General features: G+C 41.7%; 1 protein-coding gene across 1 annotated transcript in view; it reads right to left on the bottom strand.

The window, feature by feature from the left end:
- The window catches only part of LOC134536776 (probable chitinase 10), a 108,608-nt gene that overhangs the window by 64,752 nt on the left and 22,618 nt on the right, over positions 1 to 21,238 (bottom strand). Inside the window, exons 7-12 of the mRNA XM_063376692.1 lie at positions 18,526 to 18,783; positions 15,103 to 15,285; positions 11,614 to 11,891; positions 10,182 to 10,409; positions 6,760 to 6,958; positions 5,628 to 5,740 (exon numbers count right to left, since the gene is read on the bottom strand). Coding sequence (XP_063232762.1) covers positions 5,628 to 5,740; positions 6,760 to 6,958; positions 10,182 to 10,409; positions 11,614 to 11,891; positions 15,103 to 15,285; positions 18,526 to 18,783 — 1,259 coding nt within the window. The remainder of the gene's footprint in view (positions 1 to 5,627; positions 5,741 to 6,759; positions 6,959 to 10,181; positions 10,410 to 11,613; positions 11,892 to 15,102; positions 15,286 to 18,525; positions 18,784 to 21,238) is intronic.

Here is a 21,238-nt window from a genome sequence, read left to right on the forward strand (position 1 = left end):
TTCGCAACCAAGAGATGTACTTTCACATCACCCTTACAACTCACACGCAGGTACACAACAGCTGCATAACCCTTCTCAGAGCTGTCACAGAATCCATGAAGTTCATAAGAGCAATCTGAACAGCCTTTGACATGTCTGGGAACTGTAAGGGACGACAAGTGTGGCAAGTCTTTACTGAAACATTCCCACACTCTTACAATCTCAGGCGGTGGAACTGTATCCCAATCCAGTTTCTTCAGCCATAATTCCTGGATGAGGCTCTTCGCGAACATGGTCAAGGGTGTCAGGAAACCAAGAGGATCAAATACGCGAGCCAAATTAGACAAGATAGAACGTTTAGTTGGTGATTCAGAGCTAGCCTGGACATTGTACGAGTAGGTGTCCGAGAGTGGGTTCCATTGCAGCCCAAGTACCTTTACTATTACTTCACTGTCTTGGTCCATGGAGAATGGCCTTGGCAGTTGAACAGCATCGGGAGGGAGCCACTCCAGGAGCACAGGATTATTACTCATGAATTTGCGTAACATGAACCCACCTTTATCGAGAAGTGTCATGAGTTCTCGCTGAAGTTCCAAGGCTGCATCTACTGAGTCAGCTCCCGTCACAACATCATCCACATAGATATCTGACAAGAGTGTCCTTGAAGCAGTAGGAAACTGTTCCCGCTCATCAGCAGCAAGTTGATGCAGGGTGCGAATTGCTAAGTAAGGTGCTGAGGACACTCCATACGTCACGGTTTTCAGTCGATAATCTTCAACTGGTTCCGATTTATTGAACCGCCACACAATTCGTTGAAAATCTTGATGCTCTCTGTGCACACCTATCTGCCTGTACATTTGCTTTATGTCAGCGGTAAACACCACTGGGTGAAGGCGGAAGTTACTTAGTACCTTAACAATGTCTTGCTGCAGCTTGGGTCCCGTGAGCAGTTCATCATTGAGAGATACTCCAGTTGAACCTTTGGCTGACGCATCGAAGACTACACAAAGTTTGGTGGTTGAACTGTCTGGCTTGATTATGCAGTGATGAGGAATGTAAAAGGAAGTAGAGCAATCAATCTGTGACTTTGGAACCTTTTCCATGTGGCCTGCCATCAAATAATCCTTCATGAAATCTGAATACATTCCATGAAGTGGAACATTGTCACTCAGTCGCCTCTCCAAACGCTCAAACCTGCTCAATGCAAGGGATCGAGAGGTTCCCAATTCGGGCTCAGGATTCCTGAACGGCAGGGCAACACTATACCGCCCCTCAGCACTTCTACAATGTGTTTTCTTGAACAGTTCTTCACATACAGTGTCATCTTGGGAGAGGTAGTGTGTGTGTGGAAATTCCTCCAGCTCCCAAAACCTTTTCATTACTTCCTCCAAGGGGGAAATGGTGGTCACCATGGATGTGACAAAGGTTGCAGTTCTACAAGATGCTGTCTCCACTTTTCCCATAAGGACCCATCCCAGTACTGAGTTGAGGGCCATGGGAGAGCCTTCTAACTTACCACCGGTCAATAATTGTGGAAACAAGTCGGCTCCAAGAAGCAAATCTACAGCACCAGGGATATCAAATGAGGGATCCGCTAGCTTGAGGTGAACAACAGACTGACGAGTGTCAGAAGGCAACTGAACACTGGGCAAGCTATTAGCAATTCGTGGAAGGATGAAGGCATCGAGAGCAAACCGAGGACTGTCTTCACCAACTGGACTAATTACCAAAGAAGTGTAAGACTTGGCAACATTCACTGGTGTATTGGATAAACCCTCTATGGGTAGGTGAGCATTTTTGCGAGGCAGACTCAAACACTGAAAACATCTTTCACTGATAAAACTGGCCTGGCTGGCAGAGTCTAGCAGGGCCCGAAACGTATGTGGGTTTCCACGCACGTCATGAATCTGAACCTGGGCTGTCGACAACAGGACTGTTGACACTGAGTGCACAGCACTACAAGAGGTGACAGTGGATAATGTTGAGGTTGGATTTACATCGTGTACAGTCGACTGTCCCTCTGCAGAGTCTGGAGCAGCATCACCTTGTTCATCCTCACACGTTTCGTCCTCAAAATGTAAAAGTGAATGATGACGCGAACCACAATGGCGACAAGATGAACCCACGAGGCAGTTTTTTGCTTGATGTGATGATCTAAGGCAGTTCAAACATAGTCTGTGTTGTCTGACTACAGAGTATCTCTCTGTTGGGCTAAGCTGATTGAATTTAGAGCACTTAAACAATGAGTGAGCACTGCTGCACATTTGGCAGGAGTGTGTCTCTGATTTAGCAAGGAAGGTATTTGCACTTTGGTATTTAGGCAGAACAGACTTACGAACAGGTGCAAAAGAGGGGAAATTTTTCTGCCGAGTGATCTGTGTTGTGGGTACCTTTCCCCTGGATGATATCACAGCCTCTTGAGCACGACAGTGCTTTTCCAGGTATTCGGTGAACTTGGCCAAGGATGGTAGGTCTTGACCGGTGAGTGTCATTTCCCACTGGGTTTGAAGTACCACATCTAATCCCTTGCAGAGAATAGGAAGCAATATTAAATCCCACTGACTGACTGGGACATCAAGTGCGGCCAATGCTGCCACATTTTCCGTGATAACCGTTAAAAGATGTCGAAGTGATGCTGGTGCATCAGCAGATGCAAAAGATGCCTGCAGAAGGGCTTCAACATGAACAGATATGATTAAGCGTTTGTTGTCATACCGATCAGTGAGTAATTTCCAGGCTACTTTAAAATTCACGTCTGTGATTGTCAACGACTGAATCAACTGAAGTGGCTCATCACTTAGTGCGGTTTTGAGATACACTAGTCTCTCAATCTCAGTAAGGTTGGCATTCGTTGTCACAAGAGTGGTGAACAGGTTGGCAAAATTCATCCACTCCCTAGGGTTGCCATTGAAATGTGGCAGCACTATTTTTGGTAGAGCAACGTGAGAATTCCCGGATGAAATACTCTTTGTTTGCTCCTTTAAGTCTCTAGCCCTCTCTTCAATAGTGAAGGACTCCACGGCGGCCATCGCTGAATAATAGTAATTTTCAAATGAGATTATGCGAGCTACATGGGCTTCAGGATCGAAACCCGTAGCTGGGTCCGCTGCAGCCTCCACAGCGAGATAGTCTGCATCAAAACCAGTTTTCACTGAAGCAAGATCATGAGCCGTTGCAAGAAATAGGCCCCTTTTATTCGGGTCCCCCGCCGCAGTGTGTGCAAGGTCCGCCGCATGTTTAACCCGGTCTTCAGCAAGTCTAAGGCGCAATAACGCCGACCGAACGTCTGCCATGATGTACTGTTATTGTGTCAAAACACGTAATCTTTATTCATTGACACAAAGAACTGTGACGTCACGCAACGGACAAAGGCAACTGCGGGATACGGCGAACAAGGCAGCGACAGGACACTTAAGGACAAAGGCAGCGACAGGACACTAAAGGACAAAGGCAGCGACAGGATACTAAAGGACAAAGGCAGCGACGAGACACTATGGACAAAGGAGACGAGAACAAGGGAAAGGTCACGGACCCTGAACAATGATAAAGGAAGGCGACGTAATACAAAGGAGAGGTTAAAGTCACGGCGCGGCGCACTCAGGACAAATACGATAATTTACAAATCCGTGACAAACACAACAATAGGGTGCTTCACGTCTGATACATTTACACGAGCAAGTTAATTTCATCAGAGTACAAAACAAATATGATCAATGCACTTCAGACGTCAACGGACCACACTCGAACTGAACGATGCATATCGACGCACGCCGACGAAGTAAACTAAACACCTACGAAACTATTTCTTGAGAGACTAAACACGCCGGCAAGATCCGGCCCGGAGGACCAAATGTTTTGACTGTGGACTGATAACACCATCTTCCTGACGGAACGACTTACCGCGGCGGCGCGATAACAAAGACTGACTAGTTGCCGGCACTGCCAGCTAGTGGCGCTACCGCAGCCAGTAGCGCGGGAAGTTCAAACACAGTCTTGATATAAGGAATATCTCAAAGTCCCAACATATTTACACAAATTAAAAAATATCACAAGTCCAAACATACACAAGTCCAAACATAATCATTTGTAAATTTTAGTGCTCTCGCTCTTCTCTCTCTCTTTCTCTGATTCCAATGCAATGCTTCTTTATTGTTTTTGTTTGTTATTATTATTTATTACAGTAGAGTCCCACAAATCCAAGCTAGATTGACCAGGCCCTGTGTGGATAATAAATGGAATTTGACTTGCATGTAATACAAGTTTTAGTTGGGTAAAACTATAATAATCAATGCTTACCCCCTCCCCCCCTATTGTACAACTTTTCCTTTATCTTAAATTTAATTGTAACACTACTGTATACGTACACCAAAGTTTTTTAACCTATAAAAATTAATAAATCCTCCTTTTTTCTTTAAATCCATCTGGATTAACCAGATGTCCAGACGAGCGGGGTCTGGATTAGCACGACTACTGTATACTACTACTACTGCTACTAGAGGCGAGGCATGCCAGCTGCCTAGCTAACCAACCAACTGGTCCATTGGCCCGCGGGTGGGGAGCAGTCCATTACAGCTACACATCTGATCCAATTAGCAATGGCACCTTGCTACCTCGCTATCCCCCTTCCCGCCACTACCATCTTCCTCGCAACTTTCTCATTGAGACCAGATAACTGTCCGCGCTTCTGGACGGTTCAGTACGTTCCCAGAACAATTAACACCTTGCCACGGCCTCTTGGATCAGAAACACTCCAAATCAAAAGAGAACCTTTTTTTGAAATTTCCAAAATTTTGGGAGTTGACCTCCTGAGGTAGGGAGGGGGACACAGTCGACTCCCGGACAAATTTACCACCATGCCCCGGCCTTGTGGATACGTGAAAAGAATGGTTATTGCATATAGCTCGAAAGAAGTAGTTTTTTCCCCATAACTCAAAAATAGTGGTTTTTTGCCCCTATGACCCTCCCCCCTTCTTTCCTCGGATCATAGTCATAACATTATAGTATTGTCATCCGGATTACATATACTTGCAAAGATTAAAATTAATGCAACAATTAGAAGTTAAAAGATTTGATTACATAATTAAAAGTGAAGCTAAGAAAAGTATGTTAAAATGATGGGTTTTCTCTGTTCTCTTTTTTGAATGGATACGGTCTTGGCCTTCGAAAGTACAACAAAAAAACTTTCTTAAGAAATGGTTAGTAAAGTTCCTTATGGAAATATATTGTGTTTCATTTAAGATATAGTGATGATTCAGTAACTCTCAGAGGAGATAGAGAGGAGAAAGGAAGACCAGAGTTGATTCATATTTATGTAGTTCCCCACCAAATATTTGGTTCAGAAATTCACTGGTTGGCCACAGACAATGGTAATCGAAATGTATACTAAATTTGTGAGCTATATTAGCAAAACATCGGTCACTCTATGTGATACCAAATTTATCTTCGAACAGAAAATATATTTTTTTTTGTAGCCAAACCAAAAAAATCCAGTTAGGCTATATGTTAAAAAATATTTTTATGAAATTGAGTACGAATCCCTCTTGCAGAGTATGATATTACTCTTCAGAAATTAATAGTATCAATTGTATTGAAAGTTGATTTTACCTCTGTAGTGAATGACTTAAATAGTGATAATGAAGAAAATATACCTTTTCTTTAATGGATTCCACATCTTCGTAGCCAACCCACTGATCTCCAAAATGGGCATAAGGTCCAGTCGCTCCGTAGCGATCCCTCTCCGCCATCCACCGTTTTGATTTTACTGCAATCAAAATTATCTGCCTGTTCCTCAACCATTTCACATCTGAAGTGACATTAAAAGTGAACACAACACATCAAATTCACACAACTATACATAGATTAGCTTAATCACAATAAATTAAACCTTTGTGAGTTCACCCAGTGAAACAAAAAAAAATTCTATGGCACTTTCAAACACAAAAACGGAACTTATCATAAAACATTTATTCAAACTTCCAAATTATTTACATACTTTCTTGGTGCGTTATCAATTACTAGCTACAGCATTCCTTGGTTTGGTGAATTCTGTAATCTGGCACCAACCGAACTGCTTGTGTGGGTATGTTTTGAAGGATTTGGGCATTTCACGTTCCAACAAAAATTTCAGAAATAGCAAGAAAATTGAGTGAGCGTATTTTGCTAGCTAACAACAATTATTTTAGGGGTTGTATTGTCACTGCCCTTAAATTGCATGCCCCAGTAGGTTCAAGGATGTGATTTCAAATTTCAATCAAATTTAGAACCAGAGTTATGGTGTTTATAATGACTATCTTACTTGGTCAGAAGACATGTGGCTAGCAAAACATATTGTATATTTTTAACAAAAATACAACAAAAATCACTTATCACAAATATTTGTTAAAGGTTTTGAAAATAGCCTACAGTTGGAACATAAAACTAGATACATTTTGTAATTACGCCGATTGCTGAAATCCAATAGGATTGATGTATTTTGCTTGGAAGAAAATCTAAAATTTTATGTCTTGGGGAACAAACAAGTAACGGTGATGTGTTTAATAAAATCAGGTTGTGATTGCGAACACATCGCGCTCATCTGGCGAGGGTTGTGGTTTCGAGCCCAACACCTGGCATTACTATAGTTCATGAGCACCGAGTCTGCACCAAAGTTGTCACGACCCTGTCGAGGAGTCCCCGGCCGGGTCCGTGCGCCCCGACAAACATACAGTGACACCCAGGCATGGAACATCAACGTGCAACATCAACGCGAGGAAGAAAGGAGCCGGACAGGCACAGACTCACGTCTGTCGCATATCTCGTAGTAGGCGAGCATGCCGGGCTGCTTGGTGTACTCCCCGGGGCTGCCCGCGCCCAGGGCCGGCGCCCCCTGGTCGTGGGCCCGAGCCGACGCCAGCGTGAACGTCTGGCCGTAGAAGGGCACGCCCACCAGCAGCTTCTTGCGCGGCGCGCCCTTGCTAACCAGGTACTCCATCGTGAAGTTCTGCGCCAAACGGAAACACATTTACATAACTTTAGGATGATATGCATGCGAGACTAAAAAACATCTGTCACAAAAAAAAATAATTAAGTGTAACAGTGTAACTTTTCAAATAGTTTTATATACGTTTTCAATAAAGGTGATAATTGTGATAATTTTGATACACTGAAATTAAATTTCATTATAACCATTAAATATTTAAATATACAAAAGAATGACTTTTAGGTATTCTAAAAACAATTATTATAACTTCAATACAATGCATACCTTTCAATCATACTAGTTGGTCCTTTGTTTCAAAGTTGGTAATAGCTAGGGACAAGATTATAAGGTGAATTGAGATAAAAAACAAAATAACACTGAAAAGCATGTCAAAACATTTCATAACATGGAAATGCAAGTTATATCATGGAATTAAGTAGCATTTAACCCAGGATTGATTCAAATCATAAAAAAGTAATCTTTTAATGTTTGAAATTGAAGGCACGCTATTTTCAGACAAAAAATTGTATAAAAGTGCATTGATTAGAAAAATGAAATTAATTAGTTTTATTTTTTTATCTCTCATTGAATTACTTTTAAACCACAAATGATTGCTAATTAATTTTTATTGTTCTGATAGTATATTTTTTAAACCAATTTATTACAATTTATTTTATCATAAAAATGCAGCTTTTAAATTTTACCACTATTTTGGTGTAGTAAGTACTTATTACAAAACTACTTTTATAAAAGTATAAACAATAACACTGAAATCCTCTGTTCTAAAAATTAAATTAAACTAAAAATAAAACCACAGACTCTTGTCTCTAGTGACAGCATAGGGACAGGCCCGTCGAGAGGGGGGGAAAGCAGGGGTAAAATCCCCGGGGCCCAACTCCCTTCAGGGGGCCCGAGGCCCGAGCATAGTATGTCAACATTTTCGTTCTGAAAAGGCGATGGTACATTTAAATAACTATTAAATGTCTGTATACTTTGCACTGCAATCACATGTTAATGTCTGAGACCTTTATAAAATATGTTTTTGGATATTATTCCCGTAGTGATGGTTTTAAAAAGTGCTTACTTGCCATAAAAAAAAAACCCTGTAAATTATGTCCTGTCTAGCAAGCAGCGAGACCGCGACACTTGACTGACTGGACTGCTAGTACCTGGTGCTGATAACAGATGGGTCACAGTGAGCTCTTGAGCGGACAGCCTGTTGCGCGTGCACCTAGTCCTAATCTCCGAATATTTGCTGCATGTAGCGATTCCCTGTGTGCATGTAGCATCGGTCGCTGTGTGAGTGTGTTAGTGCTATACAAGGGTACTCAAGCTCACATTAAGAAGGAAAATCCACTTGCCATCTTCTCACCTTGTGCATGCCATAGCTTGAATTTGTGTGGAGTTCATGTAGCCGAGAGTTGTGTAGAAGTTATAAAATTTTTCGGGGTGTTACAGAAGTTGTTCACTGTTTTTCCTGCAAGCCCTCAGAGATGGCAAATACTGAAGGAAAATACTGGCTGCTCTCTGCATAGCATGTCTACTACTCGCTGCAAGAGTTGAATGTGTTAAGCCTTTTGCATCACACTTACCAGGAATCAAGAAGGCAATTGATCAAGTTCTTGACTTGAACCTTACTGTGGAAGTTCAAGCTGATTTAAATGATATCCAGAGCTATCTGGAAAACTTTGAGTGCATTTTAATGGGTTCAATTTGGTTTAAAATCCTGATTTCTATAAATTAAACCAGTTTGGTTTTGCGAGCAAGAGATGTTATACTGGATGTAGAAGTAGAATATATACAGCATTTGATTGAAAACATTACGGCCATAAGAAATAGCTGGGATTCGATTTGGGCTGAATGTAAATGTGATGCAGAATGTCTAAATATATTACCAGAGTTATCAAAGGAGCAATCAGAAAGAAAACTGTGCAGGAAACAGTTTTCAGATGAGATTCTTTCTGCAGATGCTTTCGAACAAGCAAACCCAGAAGAACATTTTCACTGGCAAGTATTTAATGTACTGTTGGATGCTGTAATTGGAAATTTGAAGAAGCATTTTGAAGCAGCTAAAGACTTGTGTAACATTTTTAGCATCTTGTGGAAATATCCTGAGATAGAACAGGATCAAGTTCGTGAATGTGGAAGGCAAATTTATGAGAAATATAGTGTGGACATAAGTGAGGAAATATGTAAGGAACTGTTACATCTCAAAGCAATTCATCTTCCCAATCTAGGACAGAAAATTATTCCACCTATTGATTTACTGAATGAACTACATGAAATGAAACTGGACAGTTTATTTCCTAACATTATTGTTGCTCTGCGATTATTTTGCACATTTCCAGTGACAAGTGACATAAGGTGAACGATTTCAGTACTCTGTCTAGGATCAAGAATGTACTGCGATCTACAATGTGCCAGGACCGTCTGACCAACCTAGGAACATTAGCAGTGGAAGGCAGACTTGCGAAAAAATTAGACTTTAATCAGGTCATTGAGATATTTTATAATCGCAAAGCTCGCAAAGTCCCATTAAAATAATTTTGAATTTGGAACTCTGTGTTCATGCTGTGATAAGAGTGATGTTACTTGTACTGTGTACTTTTATGTAGGTCCTATGTAAATTTTTAATGTTAAATAACATCTGTTATCTGTGGCCCAGTATAATTTTTACCTGAAATTTTTCAAGTAATTTAATTACAGTATGTGGAATTTGCAATACATGTGATCAGACTGTGGCAGACTACAGGCTTTCATTTAAATTATTGGTAAATTTGTAACATCTCTTATCTTACTGTGGCCTAGTTTTCGAGTATAATTTACTGTACTCCAAGTTTTATGTAATTTAATTATGTGGAATTGGTGGTGTTTCTGATGCTTAACTTATTGTGTTCGACTTTAATTTGTATGCCATTTTTAATGTAAATTATTTATGTAGAATTAGTGACTTCCTTGATCAGACTTTGACAGAGTTTATTTTGAACCCGATTTTTTTATTAATATTATTAATGTTAGTATAAAATAATTTTCTGACTTTTAATAACATAAGTACATGCCATTTCTTATTTCACATGTTGTATTTCAATAAGAGAATAAAATTTTTCCTTTCACTGTTGATAACATTAGGTATTTTTGACAGTGATGGGAGGGGGCCCCACTGTTAGTATCCCCTGGGCCCCGGCCTGCTCTCGACGGCCCTGCATAGGGACTAACTCTAGATGAGAGCTAGTGTCGGCCGTACCGTGTTGAAGTGGGGGAGGTCGTCCCCCTGGCGGTAGTAGAGAGGACTGCTGTGGCCCGTCTTCTTCTCCCAGCTGCCGTGGTAGTCGTACGCCATCACGGACATGAAGTCCACCTCCCGGCCCACGTTGGGCATGTCGTACGCCTCGTCGATGATCTCCTTGTAGCCGGAGATGGAGGCGGCCAGGACCAGCGGGGGGTTGTTGCGCTGGAACTCCCTCCTCAGCTCCTGCCCGCACACCGCCCACGGCCATCGTCGACACTTTCCACTACCAAATTACTGACTTCATTTACTTGCAATTTTTCTTTAATTTTTTTATAAAAAATTTTTTTGTAAACATAATTTCTGCATATTAATATGCTACAGTTAAACATCTCTTCACAAATTACCTGAGAAAATATTTTTTTCACATTTTTAGTATTTTATAAATGAGATTATTTCATACTGAGCTGTTACTAAATGTAAAATATTTTGTGGGGATCTGAATTATATTATATACTTTAGTTTTAACTGAAGTATTTTGTAATGATATTCCACTGTTCATATCTGTTGGAAACCCTAAAATTTATTCTTTGTATTTGTACATTGTTAAATACATCTTTATAATGGTCGGCAAGTGAATGAAATACGAGCAAGCGTATTTAAGAAACAGGAAATTTTCTGTTTGTACAGGGTACGAGTGTTGACTGACAGGACTAGAACACTGTGCTTGCATCATTTATGAAAACCATCCTGACAGATCTAAGAGATATATTTCTTGAAAAATTCATAAAAATAAATTTTAATTTACCTATGACAAAGACCAAGTCACCATTACAATAATTAGTTGTATTATAATTCTCTACAGCAGTTTTTTTGAGGATTTTTCTTCAAGGATCACTGGCTAGTGAGGAATTTCAGCTAATGGATTTAGAACACAAAAGGGCTAAACAAACTAATTGCAAAGGCATTTTTCTGGTACTTATCAATGAAAAATAACCAACTATGCAGTTCGTTGGGACGTTTACCATAAAATAACCAACTGTCAGCTTCAAATACTGAGCTGCACTTATTCAGGCTGAATTGCATACAAACACAAACAAGGAAATATCAGTGACGCACCCAAAGGGTTGAATCTCGGAATTTCTCGGAATTGCAAGAAGAGCTGTGTAGTGTAGGTCTAGGCGTCACTAGGCAATGTCGCTTTGGTACGCGCCAGCTAATCTGAACGTTATTTGGGATATAAAATGGAATAGAGTCAATTCAGAGGGGAGAGGCAACCCCTTGCAAATCCCACAAGATTTGCGTCCCTGGAGGTGGCCATGGAAAACCTTAATCGGGACGGCCAGACCGGGTCTTCTGGAACGTGAGTTCAGAGTTTTAGCACCGCCCCAACGATGAACCGCAAGAAGTGGAAAGTGCTCTGTAGAGGAGAGACGGGGTCCGCACGTACCTGCAGCAGCTTGGTGAAGTTGGGGCGGTCGCTCGCGGAGCCCTTGGCGCAGTTGCTCTGCCAGCAGCCGGGGTAGGTCCAGTCGAGGTGCAGCCCCGCGAAGCTGTGCCGGCGCAGGAAGGCCACCGTGGTGGTGACGAACTTGCGGCGGGAGGTGCCGTCGCCGACCAGGCGGCTGTACTTGTCGCCCGACGAGTCGGTCCAGCCGCCGAGGGCGAGCAGCACCTTGGCCCCTCCGCCGCCCGGCCGCCCCGACCCCGTCACCCGCTGGTAGAAGTCTGCAGCCATCGCAGCCAACCATTAGTGTCAGCTCTCAACACCAACTGTTATACTATCACGTGGTTACAAATTATCATTAATTTATTAATCATTTTATTTGTCGGGAACAAAATTCAAACCTTTTCTCTAGTTCGGGACTTGGTTTCCCTAATAAATTCACATATAATGAAATGAGTCGGAAAACTAATACATAAAACAAAATCACTGGACACAATATAAACGAACTGATTTGTAGCCTAAATTTACTTAAATAAGTAAAAATGAAGTAGAAAAACGTCAAAAAGCATCAAAAGAACCCATTTATAACGAAATAAGTGTACTTTGATAGAAATGAATTTAATGATTAAATGCGTGAATTTTAAAGAAATAAATCAAGGAAATGACTCAAATGTGTGGAAATGTTATCTACTTGTAAATTATAATGTGATCTAACCGAAATAATCTTAAACCCTCAAGCTCAGATTTTGTAACACCTCTGATGTAATTTGGGTCTCCGCGGGGCCGGGAGAGTGCGAGTCTTGCACGTATTTGTCTGGGGGCGCAGGCGTGACTGCGTTTCAGCCGGGCCAGCTGACGCGTTGTTGTGCTGCGATTCTGGAGAAATTCGGCGCAGGCTTGTTTGCAGTTCTTTTGAGGCCAGCTGGGTTCGCAGATTGTACGCAGTCACCGTGCGCAGGTGAGTGTTGCAACCTAGCGGCCGGTTTTCTGACTACGTGGACATCACAGCACGTAGACGTGCGGCCGGCTTGTTTTAATAACTTTACGTGTGTGGGAAAAACAGGAAAACTTCCCATCAGGATGTTTTTCCTGTAGGGGTTTTGGGGCCAAGTAATTTGGTTAAAAGGAACGTGAAATGTTTCTTCGTGGCTGTAATCCTGTGCAAGGTTGTTATGCTGCCCGGCCATGTGTCGTACGAGTGAGGGTTAGGTGAGTGAAATGGCGTCTGGATGACGCCTTGGTCTTAATCTTCCGCAACTTATGTTTTTTCGTAGTTAACTTTAAAATTCACTTTTGGCATGGTAGTTTCTCTTAAATAATTTTTTAACAATGGTTTACTATATTTTAATGAGGTCAGAACTAACGTTTTCTATTATTTTCCATTTTAAACTCTGTAATTCGTTTGTATAATGATCATTTTCATACATGTTTATGATGACGTTATCAAACTAAACTGAGTAATTATTAAAGTCTTTTTCTTGTTAGTGAATGTTCTTGATAATTGTAATACTGAAGTTGCGGAATAACTAATGACGTTTGGCATCACTAGGTGGCATGGAAACTTATGATATGATTAATTTAAAAATGTTTGTGGGTAGAATAATGTAATCATAATAACTCCTGGTTTACTTTACAGCGACCAAGCGTCTTATTCCTTTTATTATTGGGTTAACTTTGTTTAGGAGTATTTTCCTCTCCTGTTGAAAGAAAAGCTTGACTGTGTTTATTTATTTATTTATTTGTTTATTTATTTGTACATATTTATTTATTTTAGAGTACATGGACGGTTTCACCTCATTTGTTATCACTATTTATTTTCTTAATAAATGTTATGTGTTCTATTGTTTTTAGGGTTATCTTACTTTTCTCAGTATCCTGATTTTTCAGTTCTTGCACAAGGATAAACCTAATAAAATGATTCTAGTGCCGAGAAGCTCTATGGCTAGCTAAAGTTTTTATTTTATTATTTATCTGAGCTACACTTTTAAAAAGCGAACCCCCCCCCCCCCCCCCCCCCCCCGAAAGTGAGACGTGACAATATTATGTTTTCTGATAGTCATGGGCAATGTGGATGAAAACGGATACTGATCCAATCCCAATACATGTCTTTAGCAGATCCGATAACCAATACAAAACTGATTTAAAACTTTTTGTAAATAATCACAGTGTAAGTCTCCAGAAATAAAATATTTTTAAGAAATTAGTCAGTACATTATCGTATTTACACGCCAATATTTAGTGTAAAAAAATATACTGCTATCCATATGCAAATTTTGGTTTTAAAAATAATAATATTGTACTGTGTGGTTTAATATATCCGTAAATAACTAACCTATATTGGTTTTTAATAAATATAACTCCACGAGTAAGTATAAATTGTTTAATCAAAAAATCTCTGTTGCATGAAATTCCATGAACAGTGCAGTTATTGTAAGAGTGCTGTGGCTACCTCCCGATCTGTTGCGGTGCCATTGCTGGTGTTCATAAGAGCACCTTTTATATTCCTCCAGCCTCGGGGTAAGGTCAACTGTGCGCTAGTTTTTATAGATGGAACTGACAAAGAATAGCTTGCCGCCTCTTATCTTCCTGGCAAAAAAATGGGTAAATAAATAAAATACAGTGGAAAGGGAAACAAGAGTATAAAAAATAGCAGTCATCTCCTCTGTCTTGTTAGGAAATGCGGGAATAGATGGGTCGTAAATATGAAGGATAAAACCGGGGGGGGGGGGGGGGGGGGGGGGGGGGGGTGTTAGGGTGGGAAGGGTGGGTAGGGGGGTAGGGGGGTAGGGGGGGGGGAAAGTGGCATCTCTTATTGAATCACTCTTTCAAACCACAAAGGCTTGCTAATTTAATTTTACTGTGTAACGGCTGATCTTCGCTGCCGTTGACGGGTCCTGGTCACTGTGCCTCGGCACAGTGCTGCCGCCCCTGGAGTACCGCCCGCCCCCAACGGACAAGGGGAGGGGGGTGTGCCGTTTATTGGGAGTTACCGAATGCAAATTAATAATAATGCGCATTACGTGCTTTTGAACCCTTTATTAGGATTACTCCTAAACACGAACACCGCGTGTCGCGCGACTGTGGGTCCACCCGCGAACGCGACGTCAGGAGTGCAGGTCCGTCCTCTCTCAGTGGCTGCCTCCTCCCGACTCCCCCGGCACCTCGCCGACGCCACAGTTTTGCGTCGCGCGGCGACCACTAGCCAATGGCGTGCAGGGAGCTACCGGGAGGGGCTACACGAACGACCCACTGGGTGCACCCAAGACCTTACAATTGTTATGAATGTATCGGTTTTAGACCAATTTACAAAAAAATATTTTATCATAAAAATGCAGAATTTTACCCCTATTTTAGTGGAGTAATTATTTAAAAACAACTTTTACAAAAATAAAAACAATAACACAGAAATGCTCTGTTTGGACTAAAAATATAACGGTAAAAGCTTGTCTCTACTCATGAGCATGCAGCGGAGGGGAACGCAAGGGCACTCACTGTTGTCGATGTCAGCCCACGGGTCGAAGGGCTTCACCACCAGGTCGTTGGGGTCGAGGGCCGCGTACGCGTACACCACGTGCGTGCAGAGGCGCGGGTCCACGTGCTCCGGCACGAACTTGCCCGCCCCCTTGCGGTACCACGCCCAGTTGGTGAAGTAGCACACCACCTTGTAGTCCTCCTCTGCAACAGCCGGCCGTCAGCGCCCGCCCCCTTCCCCCCCTCCTCCCTCGGGGCACAACCCCTCACCCGCAGCGAGCCCCAGGTTAGTGTGTTACCATGTTACCACAGCAGAACCACCACCTGTCATGCCTCTCGCTATTTACCGACACGTACACACACTCTCTCTCGCTCTCTCTCTCTCCTGAGACTTTCACGCACTCAAGGTCTGTAGGGTTCTGCAGTTTTTCAAGTTTCATGGTCCGGTCTCTCACAGAAAATTTATAATTTCGTTTTTATGGCATTATTTTGCTCTACAGGCTTTTTCTGTAAATTTTATTCCGACAGCGCTCTTGTGTTTGTTGCTCTGTGGCAAGTTTCATCAGCAGATATTTACTACGTCGTATCTGTGAGCTGTTAAATGGCGTGCAAATGATAATTTTCATTAACACCTGCACACTTGTTTATTGGTATGACATTACAATTAGTATATCCCTGGGGGAAATATTTTCGGGAAAAACCACAAATTAAGGAAGATACTGTGTTATATAAACATAAATAGTAATTAAGTAATTGTAATGATGAGAAGAAAAAAAATTTGGTTGTCTGTAAAGTTGATTTACGGACGATAGTTTAACGTGACGTCATAACAAAACATTGATGAAATTATTGATCCAGTAGAAAATGAAATATCATATTCGCCCTGAGACTGAGCCGTAATAGGTTTTTGCAACCAAACCATTTAGGCATTAAAAATATTATATTCTTTGAGGAAAAAATTTTTTTAAAATTTTTCTATCTTTTGTATAATAAAATCTACCTCTGCATACTTTTATGAATAAAATAAAAATTGAAACATTTTTATTGAATTATCACTATTTTGTATGGATACAAAGGAGTGAAATGGAATCTACAATTTAATTGATAAATGTACTTTTATTTGCATTCATTAATTGAAATATATTTATTACTTTTGTAGTGTCGCGCGCGCCATATTTAACTGCACGGCCACGAGGCTATATACAATTGTTTCAGATGTTAAAAAATAATAATATTCCACGCATGATATTTGTTTGAATTGGGACAATTTTTCGTGCGTGCAGCCAGCATTCATCGATTTATTAGACATTGTCACGTCAACAATGGCATGTAAGACTGAGCTTTAACTCGACTACTCCCATTTTTTAATAATTCTTAGTTCAGAAACATAATTTCCTTACAAATTTTTTCTCCTGCTGGTGTCACAAATATTGTCCATTTATTCAGTTTAAACATCATGCTACTATTCGTAAATATTGTGGAATGTGTCTCATGAGAATTAACGTTTACGGTTTCCCCACAGTGGCTCTTAAATTTCAGCACACTGCATTTCATGTATTGCATGTAATATTTTGAGTCACATACTTTTAGAAGTGCTTTAAATTCGTACCCAAACACGTTGGGAATAATGTAAAAGAAAAGTACAAAATGATGATGAAATGGAACATATGTAACTGTTTTTTTAATGCAGATTAATTAAAACTCAATGCTATCACACCAGTATGCAATCTTTTATCTACATTAGCATAGCTATAAATCTGTGCAAATATTTAAATGAAATTTAGTTCTTAAGATTTAACCAATGATATACCATCAAAACATGATTAAACTATTAAAATTAATAATTACAGTTTTAAGAGTCTGTCGTGGGACTGTCTGTCTGTCTGTCACAAGCTTAAAGCTTGTAAATTGGATGAGATAGAAAGTTTAATTCTTTACCGATTACATACAGCATAGAACTAAAACTCAAAATTGCAAAAAAGAGAAAATTTTTAAGCGAGACATTATGCATGTAATGTAATGGTGGAAAAAAAAATTGTTTAATATTATACCTCTACGTAAAGTAGTGTTGTTTACGAACTCAGTAAGCAGAATATTTTATTTGGAATATTTTTTAGACAATAAATATTATGTATAAGAAAATGTAAGGTGTAATGTTATCAGTTATTTTAGTCCGTTTATGCTTAGATAGGATAAACTTCAACAGCTAGAAATAAGATATTCATCTCAAATATAAGACATAAAAATAATCCAGATGTGAGAAAACAAATTCTAACAATAAATACATGAAAAAATTACAAGTTAGGAGGAAAACTTTTACATATGATACAGGATCCTCATTGTGTGTGTGTATTTTTTGAACTTCGGGCAAAATTTTTTATGTACCTGAGCACGGAAAACATTTATTCTGGGTTCATGATGTATTTATAGAATTAATTACCTACTATAGAAACTCACAATGGTTTTGGTTTTACGCTTGCTAGATAACAGTCCTGATTTGAAACAGTGAAAAATTAAGCAATATCAACAAAATATTTGTCCAACCCCTTTACTGCAAACATTTAAATACTATCACTATTTCACTGATAAAATTGTGCGGTTCTGCCAGGAACATTAGTGAGGCAAAATGAGAAACCTGATTGCGAAACGCTAGAGAAACATAAGCACATTTAATCTGTGAATATCACATGGGGTGAGCTCAAGAAATTTAATTTTTTCTTATAACTCAAAACTTGTGACTTTACTTTAGTGAGAAAAAAAAATAATTAGGGTTTAATTATTAAGTGTCAGTTGTACTTATTCCTTTTCAATAGAATTACTTTATCAAAAAAAATGGGTTCATGGCTAATATGCACGTTGGAAGAGAAATTTCACAGAGAGAGGAATAAAAAAATCATAGAGTACAGAAATATTTGAAGCGCATGCACAAGTGTGCAAGTGTGCATATTTACAAGTGTATATGTGAATGAATAAGTATGCAAGTGCATTAGAATGTGTGAAATTATCCGAGTGAGTAAGTATTCGAGTAAGTATGCAAGTATACAAGTGTGAAAGTGTGATAAGTATACAAGTATGCAAGTGTATTATAAAGTGTGAAAGTATCCGAGTGAGAAAGTATTTGAGTGAGCAAATATACAAGTACACAAGTCGGATATAATGCAAACTTGCCCTTGAGATCTGAAATTGCCATCTTTGTAATAGTTAAACTACAAACTAGAGGTTCACAATAATAACAAACATAGTGAAGAATAACCTTAAATGGTTGTCTGACACACTACATTATTTGCTCTTGACATTACCCTTTTTTTTTCATTACGCTCTGATGACATCATCGTCTCGAGTTACCTACCGAATGTGAAAAAGCTTCACTTTATTACTAACTGAAAACCTTAGAGGAGGAAACTGGCATGAAGAAAGTGATGTGGCAGGCAAGGGAAGAGCTACCTCCGATCAGCTCGTCCTCGAAGTACTGGCGCTGCAGGACGCCCTTGGGCCTGCAGCGCTCCGACGGGCCGAAGTGGCAGAGCCCCGTCTGCGGGTTGAACCACTGCTCCGCGGCGCACACGTACTTGTAGGCCCGGCCCTGGTCGCACACGAAGTACGAGCGGCAGTCGCCGGGGTCCTCGAACATGCCGCCCGGCGACGGGCAGGTGAACGGCCGCGGGACGGGCGCGGCGGGCGTCGTGCTGCCGGCCGGCTGGGCTGGAACACCGTGCGCTCACGTCAGCTCCGGACTCACTGTCTCATCCTGGGGCGTGGTCCAAGACACCATACGAGTGAGGGAATATAGCTATGAAACATCGTAAGAAACCAGGGTTAGGATAACTTTTATATAGTTTTTTGTTTCATGGTCCACAGACCCTAAAACCCATCAACATCTCAAAAGTGATTTTTACACACACACACACACACACACACACACACACACATATATATATATATATGTGTGTATATAAACAGACAGTAGAATCCTGCTGATGCGACCCCTCACGGTTTCCGGAAAAACGGACTTATAAACGGAATGGTCGCAATAGAGAATTCGGGCCAATTTTACCCCCCCCCCCCCCCCCTCCACCACAATTATAAAGTTAATTTGCGTCACGCGAGTTCGGCTATGCTAGCCGGCTGGTTGTTATTTTCGTTCAAAACGTGGCGAAGGAACTTGTGTTGACGTCGTCTGGCCGACGACCACCCCAGAGCCCGACCTGCACCCGCCAGTATACGCTCCCGCTAACGGAACACACCCCTGGCCATGGCCCACCCGAGTCAGGCGACCCGAACAGCAATCAAAGACAAAGCCGCGGAAACCTGAGTGGACAAGAGAAGAACCGTACCCATTCCTCCTAAAACATTAAATTAGGATTTTAGCGACAATAAAATCTCTTCCAGACACACCCGTTTGGAGTCTAGCGTAATGAGGTCACGCCTGGCGCGAGAGAGGCCGAGCCTCCCTCGGACGCCATGCCAGTTCGGCAGTTCAGCGCAGCTCACGGACCGGGGCGGACCTACGTCCCACGGAGAGGCAACATCCTTTGTCTACATCGAAAGTAACGTCCGGTAAATATAGTCACTAATTAACAGAACCCCTTTTATTACTTAACCTCTCCGTGAGTACCCGGTCCCTTTTTTCGGTCCAGGACCTAATCCGGCCGCATCAATTTAAAGACACCCCGCACCACACTTGGTCAGCGGGGCTGCTCTTCAGTATACGGCACGGGCCGCCTCCCGCAACTTACAGAACTTTATTTAAGGTCACGCGCACGGCGCTGACCACAAACCCGCAAGGGAACTTGGACAAACTTAATTGCGGTGCGTGTTTTACCACAGTGGGCACAACACCCGCGCCGAGACATTTGCATACGGGATTGGCCGTCTCCAATCGTCCACCCCCTTAATTCAGTGTATTTTTGTATCCCGTATTTTGTATTGCTAACTTACGTTACCCGAGTAACGAGTGCCACGTAACTTGTGCGCGCCCCCTTAATTCAGTGTATTTTTGTGTCCCGTACTTTGTATTGCTAACTTACGTTACCCGAGTAACGAGTGCCACGTAATTTGTGCGCGCCCCCTTAATTCAGTGTATTTTTGTGTCCCGTACTTTGTATTGCTAACTTACGTTACCCGAGTAACGAGTGCAACGTAACTTGTGCGCACCCCCTTAATTCAGTGTATTTTGTGTCCCGCCTTTGTGTTACGAAATTACGTTACCTGTGTAACCAGTGAGACGTATGAGACGTAACAGCGTCCGAGGCCACGTAACGCGGAACACAAACCATACGGCGCCACGGAATAACGAGTAAACCCCCCCCGGGGACCTCTGTAGAGTGTTGTATTGTGTACGACTCGTTCCTATGAATAAAAGGTACGACACCACCACCTCAACTCCACGCCTCTTATTTAAAATCATCTCACGCAACACCGCCGCCGGCCCTAGTGGGCCACGCAGGGGCACATACATCCACGACCCCCAAACTCACGACTAGAACCGAGCTAGTCTGGCGCCCACCCGGACAATACGTAGCAAGAACCGCCTTTTCCCACTAGGAGCCACACCGGGACTCGAGCCCGAGACCCCGGACGACGGCAGTGTGGATCAAGTAGAAAACATTCGGCTATAAAGAAAGATATAAGAACAATGCTATCCTGAAAGGCTGTGACATGTTTTTGGAGTAGATAATCACAGCGACAGACCGACAGGATGCGCTCCCGTCCTTGGCGTCAGCGATGTTTATTTTGACAGCTCAAGCAATTATCTTTTCCACGTCCCTTCACAGCGTAAAAAAAAAAGAAAAAAAGACGTGTGGACGGGTAAGTGAGGAGAAGGAGAGCGGAACTGCTGGCTGCTCACGCATCTACTCGCCAGTCGCCAACGTCTGGCGGCGGCGCGCGCGCGTATGTGCGTGTGCGTGTGCGTGTGTGAGGCTGGCGACCAGCAGCATCGTTAGCTAGCGAGAGTGTGACGGTAAATGTCGACCTTGAACTTGCACTTCCGCTTACTGCAGGGCTCGCTCTCTTTTATCTCTGTCTCCCCCTCCCACAAATATATTGGCTGGCAGGTCTCGCCCTCTTCACCTTCTTTATCATATCTTATCTCTCACGCACACTTGAAGCACCTAATATGTCGCGCCCCTCAAATTTTTCAACTGCAAATTGCTGC

Source organism: Bacillus rossius, chromosome 11 (genome assembly GCF_032445375.1).
Source record: "Bacillus rossius redtenbacheri isolate Brsri chromosome 11, Brsri_v3, whole genome shotgun sequence".
In the NCBI taxonomy this organism is placed as follows: Eukaryota; Metazoa; Arthropoda; class Insecta; order Phasmatodea; family Bacillidae; genus Bacillus; species Bacillus rossius.